Here is a 12,699-nt window from a genome sequence, read left to right on the forward strand (position 1 = left end):
ACTGTTCATCGGTATTAAATTAATAAGAAGGTTATTTTTATTGAAATACAGCTTTTCGTTACAATGTGTGTCTACAGTTCGTCCATTATTATAAATGATTTAGACATTAGATAGTTCTGAATGCAATAGTCAATTTGAAGGATGCGGGTTGCTCTTTGCTAACATTTTGTTATAACGAACTGTTTGGAGATTAAAAAAAATAGATAAACCTATTCCTATTTTCCATATTATCAGAAAAAAACCCTGTTATTGATATTTAATTTCACAAAGGTTATTTTTATTGAAATACACCTTTTTTGTTATAATTTTTGTGTCAATAGTTCCACCATTGTCATAAATGATTTAGCCATTAGATAGTTCTGAATGTAATAGTCAATTTGAAGGATGTGGGTTGTTCTTTACTAACATTTTGTAATACCGAACTGTTCGAAGATAATTTTTTTTAGATAAACCTATTCCTATTTTCCGTATTGTCCGACGAAAAAAACCCTGGTACTGATATTAAATTATTACGAAGGTTATTTTTATTGAAATACACCTTTTTTTGTTATAATTTAAAAAAAAAACACTTTTAGCAGCCCTTAGTCATCAATAGATAGTCAGACCTTTAAATTAAGGATCTATAAACCTATTTGATATTGACGTATGAAAAGATGAACATGTTATAATCATATATTAGATAAACCTTTTCCTATTTTCTGTATCTGTCAATTAAACATTCTAAAAATTGATCCAAAACATTTTCTCCTTTAAATATCGAATTGAAATGTCGGTCTCTTAATGATATGCTGAACTCGTCTCACCTTGTCTAACTCTCAATAAACCGTGTAAAGGATTTTCACTTTTGACGTTTCCGGACAGTTCACCTAGAGATTCCCTATCAATCTGTTTTGCTATAAAATTCGACAATGAGAAATAATTAACCCTTTTGAAATGGAGTAAATAATTATTCTCAGAATTTAATACTTTAGTAACAAAATTATGTAAAGTACAAAAAAGAATTATGAAAAGCAGACCGTCCAGAACGCATTATATTAATAACCCCTTAGCTTTATCGGCCAAGTAGATATTAGAGGTACTGTTCTACATGGCGGCGCTGTATTATATTCCTTCATATAAAGTAGGTCAATGTCAACGCACGAAAAATGTGATAAATTCCTGAAGAAATAATTTAATGCTCGTCGAATTTCAGTCAAATTGCATCTATCACTTCAGAAGAGAATATTCTTAGTGACTCCTTATTGGGACTCCTGTTCGCCTGTAAATATGTATTCATGGTCAGAGTATAGGGTGCTGCTCTGGCTGGACTCAAATTGTCTTCCATATATAGACTTCCTTCTGTATAGTAAAGGCTTATACTACTCATACCTTCTCAAGACCAGAACATAATTTGCACTTTACCAAAAAAAACATGGCTGTGGATTGTTAGTCTAGAATACATATACTGACATATACTGCTTAAAGTTTTAATAATTTTTAATTTTTTAAAGTTGAATAAGGTAAAACATTTTAAACGTATTTTGTTTATTTAAATCATACAATAAATAACCGAGTCATACTCAAAACGAGCAAAACTTAACGTGAGTAGGGCTGACAACCCCATGCCTTCTCAAGACCAGAAGATAATTTGCAATTTACTGAAAACAAAATATATTTGAATGTTTTCACTTTGTTTTTACTTGTTTTAAATGTTTTACTAGATAGACGAAGGGGGAAGTTTTCCCGTTTGCACTCCAATTACAGCTCGAGTGTCTGGTGCCCTTTTTAAGAGTAACAAGAGATTGGAGGGCAAGCAGCCCTTCTTTCAAGCCCATTCATTTTCCAATTCCAAAGTTTGAGATAGCAATTTTCTTCAGCATAGAAGAACGGCCCAGCAACTATGTCTTTAGAGATATTAGGCAGGTCAACCCCCCACAACTATGCAAGTAAAAATAAAGTATTTTGCAGTAGGTTGTATCAAGACATGGTTAATTGTAGAAAGAAAAAGCCAAGACAGATAGTCCAAGTAATTGAGAGGCAAATGTTTAAATGGCTGCACGGGTAAATGGCGGGAATAAGTGTGAATCTCTTATTGGACAAATACTTGGACAGGCACTCCAGCCTGTCTAGAGTCTCGGGCAGGTGGACCAAGAATTTAAAATAGACATAGGACCGTTAGATTGCCTGGAATGAGAGGCAAACAAGGCACGCCCGCCTATGGTCTTCAGAAGGTTGGCCAAGAATTTAGAATTGACACAGGAACATTAATTTGCTTTAAAAATGCTTTAAAACTAAATGTTGCTTTAAAAATATATCAAAAGGCATTGTGTTAAATGGTTGCCAATAGACACCTCAGCAATATATCGAGAACGACTGGGGTTACTAACTTGATACTTTTGGGGATACTACTAGTACTACTTCTGCTCTTATAATTTAAACAAAACAAAAGAGTGTAAGTATGTCCACAATGTCAAATAGCATAGATATAATCTTTTGGGAATGATATTCAGTTTTATTTTTCAGGTCAACTTCAGAAGCTATAAAATTAAATTAAAAAAATACTGTATGTGTCAGGATTAAAAATTGTTGAAAAAGTTTCTCCAACGTACAAATATCAACCCATACTATGGATTTTTATAGAAGAAAACTGAAAACATATACAATATTTTTTTTCATGAAAAAAGACTATGTCAATAAAAAACGAACAGAAATTAATTTAAAAACTTTTCCCACAAGACAAGTTTTTCAAAGAAAAGTAATGACCTCCATTAAGCCAAGAATGAGCAAAAATAAAGTCAAACAATCTTCCAAGCGTAAAACTACCACAAATCCCTATAACTAAATAAATGAAACTCAAAACGAACAGAAATTACTATAGATAGACGAGTCAAACTCAAAGAGAGCAAAAATTAACATGAGTAGGGTTGATGACCTCTGTGCCTTCCCAAGACCAGAATTCAATCCGCTCTTTACTGAAAAGAAAATACGTTTGAAATGTTTTCAACCTTTCTTACTTTCATAAATGATAAATTATCAAAACCATAATGAAGAAATGTCAGTTTAGGTCAATTTAACTGACAATCCACGGTCATTTGTTGTATTTTTTTCAGTAAAGCGCAAGTTATTGCGCTTTACTGACAAATAACCATTGACTGGGGGCAATGGCTATACCCCCAGGGCAAAACTTACAACCCTTGCCATGAGGGCTGTAGGGGGGTTGTCAGCCTCAAAGACACAATTTCCGGACGTTTCAACTATGTTTAACGAAATGGCTATCTCGAAATTTTGATTGGATGTGTTTGGGGAAATCGTGGGTTTGGGAGGGGGGTTAATTGCCCTCCAATCACTTCTGACTATTAAAAAGAACACTAGCTCTTTCAATTTCAAGTTTTCCGGCTTTCAAGTCACGGGCAAAGAAGTTTATTTTATCTCGTGAGTGAATTTGGTGTTAAGCCCACTCCAGGTTGTCATTCTATTTAAGGTATTTCCCTGATTTACTTTGCTTATTCTTCTATCTACTTCTTGTCTTTTCCTCTTTCTCTCTTTTTTCCTTTATTCCTTCATCAGTAAGTTTCTTGTGTGTTGAGTAGCAAGGTATGAATGCTGTTTTAATTAGCTGAGAGTGATAACCTCGCTTGCCCTTTCAAGCTTATTGCCTTTCTTGGCAGGCAAAAGGCGAATAGTGTTTGTTTACTTTTTTAATAAATGTATATCTCATCTCTCATATCTCATAAAAAAAAATTTCAATCGAATGAGCTCTTTTTGAAATTTATACGACAACAAATGACTATCTCAACACATATATCAGAAGCATTTCGGGAAAATACGACGTGTGTGTGTGTGTGGGGAGGGGGTTACCCACCCTCCGATCACTCTGAATCTTAAAAAGGGCATTAGAACATCTGATTTCCAATCAAATGAGCCCATTTTGGAGTTTTTACGATCACTATTTGTATATACAAGCCTACCTTATAAGCCCCAGGGCACAACTTATAACCCTTGCTCTGAGGGCTGTGGGGGGGGGGGGTTGTCATCCATAAAGGTATAATTTCCGGACCTTTCAATTACGTTGAACAAAATGACTATCTCAAAATTTTGATTGGGTACACAGCGCTGCCTATGATAAATATGTCATAGCTTAAAAAGTCATTTACTGTTCCATATAAAAAGCACCATTTCACAATTCACAAACTTCCCCTTCTCCACGGTGAACCCCACGTTGAATGATAAAGCCCAATTATAGTGAACTGGTAAATATTGTCACTGGAGTTGCCATTAGTCTACCAATTTCATACTTTCACTGGCGGACAATTTCATCATTTTCAGATCCGATAATTCAATTACTCCCAACCTTCTCCCGTCAATATCCTGGATTTTTTCCCAGACATGGAATGGAATATGAAGTTTCAATAAAGATGTTCCAATTTCATATTATGTGTAATTTTATCCCCGTATGACAGTTTTGTTACAAAAGTATGGACTAAACTATAGCCTACAAATAGAAACCAAAACTTTACGACTTTTAAAACTTACTAAATAAACTTACCTAGTAAAGCACTCTTCAATAAATACATAAATTCCACAGACTGCAAATTGTCCTCCGAAGCAAAGGGCTAATACACGGCTTAAACTTGGTTTAGTTTTCTTTAACTTAGACTTTTTGAGCTCCTCGTCCCATTTCCTGAAATTAAATAGTCATTAAAAACAACCGTAGTATTATTTCTCCATATCATCTAAAAGATCTAACTAACCTTTTCCTATTTATTTCTTTTTTTGTTTGTGACTAATTCTGGAGTCATCATTTCTTTCAAGACAATATTAATTAAAAAAAATCTACGAAAGGAGTTTTTCAATGGAAAATAGAGTTACATTAAACCTAAATCGAGCGAAAGTACAGTCCAATTAAAGTATAATCCAATTGTAAAATACTATCACTATCAATAAATAAGTGAAACCCAAAAGGAACGGAAACCAAACAGTTTGTGGTCACAAACTATAAGTATAGAGTAAACTGGGCAACATTAAACAGAACTCTAAAAAATGAATTTTGATAGCAAATATTAAATCAAAAGAATTAAGTTTGTGTGGTGATTTTAAATATATACACCTCATCAAGTTTGAAGTTACCTAACAAAAGCTACGACCCTAAGAAAATTTGCGTGATTTTCGAACAAGGGTTGAAACATCCCCACAAATTAAGCTATCTCAATGGGAATCCGACGTTAGATTCATCATATCAGGGAACTTTTCTGTAGAGGGTTCATGCTTCTATCTATAAAAATGTGTCGTCCGCTTTTTTTCAATAAGAAAGATCACGAGTGCATGTTTTTTTTATTGTAGTTATTTTTCTCAGGTGAGATAGATCGAACAAATAGTCCTAAAACATAGAGAGAGGGCTCAATCAAACGGAAAATGTATGTCCTAGAGCCCTATTTACATGAATAAAAAGATTGTGCTACTCAAGTGGCATGCTTTACCATTCAGCTATTGGCTCCGTGCTAGCAGTCCGTTACTCATAAACTATTGGTAACTTTTTTTTCTTTTCATAATATCAGCAGTAGCGATAGCCTGGTAAGGAGCAAATCGCTTTGGTTACAATCCCTTTGTAACCAAAATTTGAAAAACAATTTTTAAGCGAGACAATCTCATAGAAAAAATACCGCAAATTCTTCTTTTTTTGTGCAATAGACATTTTTCAAGGTCCGCAAAGCTTTAGTTCGTTCTTTACCTCTATAAATACATCTCGGGAAAAAAAACGTCGTGTTCGTGTGTGTCTGTGGGGAGGGCGGGTAGCTGCGCTCTGATCACTTTGAATCTTAATGGGCACTAGAACTTCTGATTACCAATCCAATGAGTCCCGTCCAAAGCATATACGACCTCTTTTCTATAAGCACCTTTTATGTCCCCAGGCATAACCTACAAACCTTTCCCTGAGAGATGTAGGGGGGGGTGTCCTCCTCACAGATATAATTTATGAAACCTTTAACTACGATGAACAAAATTGTTATCTCCAAATTTTCATTGGAGGTGTTAAGGGAAATGATGAGCATGGAGGGGGGTCTGGTTGCTCTCAAATCACTTTGGCTCTGAAAAAGGGCACTATATCTTTCCAATTTTGAATCAAATAAGCCCCATCTGAAGTTTATACAACTGCCCATTCCATAAAAACCATATATACCCACATAACATAACGTACAACCCTATACCCAGGGCGCTGGGGGGTTGTTTCACCCGTTGAGACTTTATTATATGTTCTTTCTCATCAATTCTCATCAATTTGCCTCATAAAAAGGGCCCTAGAAATTCAGATTACCAATCCAGTGAGTCCTCTCCGAAGTATATACAACCTCCATTTCTATAAAAAACCTTAAATGCCCCCGGGGCATAGCTTACAACTCTTGCCCTGAGAGCTGTAGGGCGGGGATGTCTTCTTGAAAGACATAATTTCCGGACCCTTCAACACAATTAACAAAATTTCCAAATTTTGATTGGAAGTCTTTGGGGAAATGAGGAGCGGGGGGGGGGGGCTAAAAAAACTTTGACTCTTAAAAAGGGCACAATAACTTTCAATTTCAAATCAAAAGTGTCCCATCTGAAGTTTATGCGACCACCCATTCCGTAAAAACCTTACATGCCCCCCTAGGGCATGACTACAACCCTAGAGGCATTGTTTTAGTTCTTGGGACGATTTTGAGCAAAATCGCTATCTCACAATTTTAATGGGATTCGTTTGGTGAAGAGGGGTTGTTGGAAGAGGGGGTAGGCTAGCTGCCCTCTAGTGCCCTCATCATTTTTGACTCTTAAAAGGGAACTAGAAATTCCAATTTTTAACCAAATGAGCCTCCTATAAAGTTTATACAACCATCCCTTTTATAAAAACCATAAAAAATTCCTAAGCATAACTTACTACCCTTGCCCCTACACTCTGAGGTTTGTTTCAACCCCAAAAGTCTTGTTAGCCTATATAACATTTAGACTGTTTTGAATAAAATGGCTATCTTCAAATTTTTATTAGATGCATTTCGGGACAATACGAGATATGTGCGTGTGGGGGGGGGGGTAGCTGCCCTCTGATCACTCTGACTCTTACAAAAGCACTTGAACTTCAGATTATCAATTCAATGAAACCCCTCCGAAATTTATATGACCACACTTTCTATAAAACCCTTGTATACCCCCAGGGCATAACTTACAACCCATACCCTGAGGGCTAGGGGGGATTTGTTATCCTCAAAGACAAAATTTCCAGACCTTTCAAATACGTTGAACAAAATGGCTATTTCCAAATTTTGATTGGAAGTGTTTGGGGAAATGGTGGGCGTGGGAGGGGGTTAGTTGTTCTCCAATCACTTTTGATTATTGAATAGGGCACTAGCCCTCCCAGTTTACAATCAAATGAGCTCTTCTTGAAGTTTCTACGACAAACCCTTCTATAAAAACCCTATATGCCCCCAGGCCATAACTTACAGCCCGAGGGCTCTAGGGGGTTGTCATCATCAAAGACCTAATTTCCTGAAGTTTCAACTACGTTGAAAAAATTGGTAATCCTCTTTGAATTTCCAATCGAATGAGCCGTTTTTGAAGTTTCTACGACAACGCTTTCTATAAGAGCCTTACATGTCCCAAGGACATAACTTACAACCCTTGTTCTAAGGGCTGTGGGGGGGGGAATGTCATCCTCAAAGACCTAATTTTAATACCTTTCAACTACGTTAAACAAAATGGCTATATCAAAATATTGATCCGAAGTGTTTGGAAAATGATGGGCGTGGGGGGGGGGCATTCGCCCTCCGATCACCTTCGACTATCAATAAGGGCACTAGTCCTCTGATTTCCAATCAAATTAGCTCTTTTGAAGTTTTTACGACAACATTTTCTATAAAAGCCTTATATGCCCCTAGGGTATACATTACAACCTTTGCCCTTGAGGACTGTGAGGGGGGGGGGGGGTATTGTCCTCATCAGACATAATTTCCGAACCTTTCAACTAAGTTTAACAAAATGATTATCTCAAAATTTTGATTGGATATGTTTGGAGAAATGGAGGGGGGGAGGGGGGTTAGTTGCCCTCCAGTCACTTTTGACAATTAAAAAGGGCACTAGCCCTCTCAGTTTACAATCGAATGAGCTCTTCTTGAAGTTTCGACGACAAACCCTTCTATAAAAACCCTATATGCCCCCAGGCCATAACTTACAGCCCCGAGGGCTCTAGGGGGTTGTCATCCTCAAAGCCATAATTTCCTGAAGTTTCAACTACGTTGAACAAATTGGCAATCTCACAATTTGGATTGAATGTGTTCAGGGGAATGGTGGGCGTGGGAGGGGTGTTAGTTGCCATCCAATCACTTTTGACTATTAAAAAGGGCAATAGCCCTTTCAGTTTCCAATTGAATGAGCCCTTTTTGAAAATTCTTGACAACTTCTTCAATACGAAGTGCCTGTCTGAACAAATAAATAATACATTGTGCCAACATCGTTGTTTACTTTGACAGTGCTATCGCGCTGCCTATGAAAAAAGGTACAAAAGTGAATTTAATGAAACTAACCACTATAAAGAATGGATAAAAAGCAGTGGTATTCCCCAACAATCCACAACACGCTCGAGAAGTTTGCAATACAATTGACGGGTGATAGAGTGCAGTTGGACTTGGATCCCCACACCCAATGTGCAAATATATAGCCAAAATTATGTTATTATATAAAAAAGTATTATATTCTCATCATGTTCAGGTATATTTCATTATGATTAACCTAACCACTTCTCAGGCGTGTTCTGGATTGTACGGGAGTACCAAAGCAACTGTCAACCACATAGACAAAATTGGACTGCGTCATCTATTGAAAATCAATAAAAAATAGTTCCAATTCTGTTTTGTTTAGTTAATAAAAAAGAGGTTTATTTCTTACTAATTTTTTTTATTATCTGGTATTCCCCCCCCCCAAAAAAAAAACCTATTAAAAGTCGAGTGCCGTAGGGCAAGAGTGACTGATTGAGTAAATTATTTACAAATTACCGTAGATATAAACATTAATGACAACAACCGCCGAGGGAAGGAAGCAAAGTGCGTGATAATGATTACAATTTTTTGACTATCAAAAGATAACATGATTTGTTTTCATTTTTCATCATTTTATGTTGAAATTTTTTCATGTTCAATGATTATTGGACATAGAAAACACGAAAATTTCAACAGCTATTTCTTTTTTAGACAGAGTGCCATAAAACTTTTTAGAAAAGTCTAGAAAATCCAAAAACAGCTTTCCTCAAATTATGTTCCTATAACCTACCCCCAGAAAATCAGTTTTGGAAATATAAGGGACAGATCATTAACAACAAACTTCCTGTTTCGTTTATTATAGTTTTTGCACAATAGCTCCATCTCAATGTGTTAGTTTTGAGTATTTGTAGACTATATGCTACCAAACTATATGGCTATTCATGCTTATTACTTGTAGTATAGCATCAATTACCGCTGAAGTCACAACTGAAGTGACAACTGAAGTCACACCATATAAAGCGACCAGAACAAGTTATATTCGGGCCAAAAGCTGCACACAGTACTAAACTAGATCGTAGAAAGCAATCAGAACACGATTCAGTTATTGTTCCAAATTTTAAACCAGTATTTGTAGGCCAGAGAAGTGACCATTCAGGTTATATTCAAGAATACTGGTTCTTTTTTCCGGTATTAATTAAAAAAAAACTTTTTCCACAAAATAGGTTTTTCAAAGAAAAGTAAAGAACCCCATTAAACAAAAAATTGAGCAAAAATACAATCAAATAATCTACCAAGTGTGAAACTACCTTTCTACAAATCAGCATCGATAAATAAATGAAACCCAAAACGAGCAGAAATTACAATAAATAACCAAGTCAAACTCAAAACGAGCAGAAATTAACACGAGTAGGGCTTAAAACCCCTATGCCTTCTCGAGGCGAGAACATAATTTGCATTTTACTGAAACAATATAAGTGTTTTTATTTTTATAACTTTAATAAATCAAATAATATTAACATTTTGATTACTAAATATCAGTATATGTATATTAAACTGACACTGCACATTCAGTTGTATTTTTTTTCAGTAAAGTGCAAATTATGTTCTCGCCTTGGGAAGGCACAGGAGTTTTGAGCCCTACTCATGTTAATTTCTGCTCTTTTGAGTTTGACTCAGTTACTGACTTACTATCTGTCGACAATGACTTAAAATGGCACACGGAATTTCTGAAAGAATGTTTTAGTGGTGTTGATAACCTAGATGACTTTCCCTCTGACATTGACGAGGATGAGGATCCAGAATTGACAAATAACGTTTTGAAAGAAAATTTTTAAGATACAAATAATAATCCCTCGTTATATCAAACGATATTCCTCCAAGTGCTGTTGAACAGGGTTCTGTTACTAGTTTAACCTAACCAGATACATTTGAAAATCAATGTGTGCCAGAAAACCATTTTGCTTGGGTCGACGAGCTCAGCCCAAACACCAGTATAATTCTAGAGTATTTCCCTAGAGAGATTGATGAGGATCTTCCAACTAGTTCAAATAATATTCCCCCAAATGCATTTGAACAGGGTTTGGATGTCAGTTTTGCCTAACCAGATGCATTCGAACATCAGGGTTATCAGAAGACGATTTTGCTTGGAGTGACCAGCTGACCCCAAATACACGTGAATTTCTAGGTGATTGCTCTAGAGAGTTAAATACCCCCCCCACTGTTTTAAAGAATATGACACCAGCTCAGCCAAGCATAGCTGAAGATCAAAGTGTTCAAATAAATAAATTTGCTATGGCTGTACAGCTCAGTCATGATACATTGGAAGATATGCTCAGCGAGCAGGGTGATTTTACTCCACGCATCATCCCTCTTATTGAGATTGAATGTGGATAGAGTGGTGATGGTATGGAAACCTCACTAACGCCAATTATATTACCTGATTTTTATTTATCAAACACTACATTGCAAAATATGTATAATTACAAAGCTGTATTAGTGGGATCTTTTTAATGAACGACATATTCGGGAGTGAGGTAGGAGGGACAGTTTAAAAGTATCAATAACACTAAAATTGTTTTATTGAAATGAAAATGTGGGTGACGCTTATTCAAAGTATGTACATACTGAGATGCTACCGATTCATCTGCATTTGGAAAATTATGAGGATATATTTATGAAGTGGGTCAAAAAGATAGCGATTAAATTAGATAATTATAATGAGGGGAGTAGTGGGTCAGTGACTTTATTTATAGAGAATTTAAATGTAAATATATATAAATTTAAAAATATTTTATTTGAAGAGGTGGGGTGGAGGAGAGGGCTATAGTTTTAAAATATAATTCATATTTAAGAGGGATGTAAAGGTGTAAAACGAATCTGTTCCGATACAAGGCTAGTGTTTCGACTCTGCTTTTCTTATCGCAGCAAACCAACCCCTGCAAAAGGATAGTATTAAGACAAAGTTGGACAAATTGGCAGCTAATGGGGGTGGAATGGGGACAAAGTTTCCTAAAGTAGATTTTAATTGTTCAAATGCTCAATGTCCATTAACACTCAAGAGGATAGATGTTTTTCAGTGGGCTAATACACATTTAAATATTAGAGTTACTGTGTTGCAATTTGAAACATAATTTGAGGAGGAAGACCACCGTGATAAAAAAAAGGAGTTATATTTCCAGTGAGGGCTCCGTCTATTCAATCAGAGATGCACTGGCTATGGCTCCTTTACACGCCTCCTACACAGCCTGATTCAACTGGTCATTTTAATACAATTATAGATATTAGTCGAGTTCTATAAGAGGGTAAACAGGGGCGTGGGGTGTATGCTTCTATTGTCCAACATGTGTCTCCAGATTTCATAGCGATTTGAAGTCACAGCATCACAAAAGACACTGTAAACGTCATGGGTACCAGTCTGTGGAAACGGTTAGCGGTGACAGGGCGATCTTACCTTTTAGAAATTTCCAGAATTCCCTCTCTGCAGAGTGACAAGATCTCTTTAGACTGCGAAGCAAAACTCAAAGATGTGTACGATTCATCAAATCCAAATCGTGTCAAAGAATATGAAACCATAGCAGTCTCTTTTCCCTATGCGCAAAGAGACTAAAGTAATACTGTGCAATTGGTAGATTTAGTTGAGACATTAAATGAGCCAGATTGTATGCCCACAGCCTTGACTAAACTTAGTATAACAGCAAACAAGGCACTGTCACGGTTGCGTCATACACACTATCCTATGATTCTATTCCCAGAGGACAGGTTGGCCATTAAAAAATCTGAAAATATGTTGGATTTGTAATGGTGAACTTGATGAGGGTAAAGGGAAAGGGGGCGAGGAGGAGGTACGCGACAATGATCATTTGTGGCAGAAAATTTTATCAGGAGGAAGTAACTTCCGGGGGGTGGCCCATCAATCATGTAATGTAAACGTTAGTCAACAATAATTTTTACCTGTTTTTATACACAATACCAATTATGATAAGTTCATTTTCCCGCCGTTGGCGCGTACGCAGAAGGGGGAAGTTGTAGATGACGCATGGGTAGACGGTTCTTTTTCCTATAATATCATAGCCAAATCATCTGAAAAGTTGCTGCTCTTCGAATTCAAATTGAAAACAATAGATAATAGTAATACTTACCTGAATAAAATCCATTTTTATACTCCTTTAGTTTTTTCTCAAAATTCCTTAGCCAATTGATTCAGGTACAAAAAGGTGACAAT

The 12,699-nt window shown here is 36.2% G+C and overlaps 1 protein-coding gene across 1 annotated transcript in view; it reads right to left on the reverse strand.

Moving 5' to 3' along the window:
- LOC148955865 (ATP-binding cassette sub-family C member 4-like) overlaps nt 1–12,141 on the reverse strand; it is a 216,306-nt gene extending 204,165 nt beyond the window's left edge. Inside the window, exons 1-2 of the mRNA XM_089104749.1 lie at nt 11,929–12,141; nt 4,526–4,660 (exon numbers count right to left, since the gene is read on the reverse strand). Of these exons, the coding sequence (XP_088960875.1) occupies nt 4,526–4,660; nt 11,929–12,050 (257 nt within the window). The 5' untranslated portion in view covers nt 12,051–12,141. The remainder of the gene's footprint in view (nt 1–4,525; nt 4,661–11,928) is intronic.
- Between the last annotated feature and the right edge of the window lie 558 nt (nt 12,142–12,699).

This window comes from Artemia sp. Qi Xiang Cuo, chromosome 2 (assembly GCF_049724085.1).
Source record: "Artemia sp. Qi Xiang Cuo chromosome 2, ASM4972408v1, whole genome shotgun sequence".
NCBI lineage: Eukaryota > Metazoa > Arthropoda > Branchiopoda > Anostraca > Artemiidae > Artemia > Artemia sp. Qi Xiang Cuo.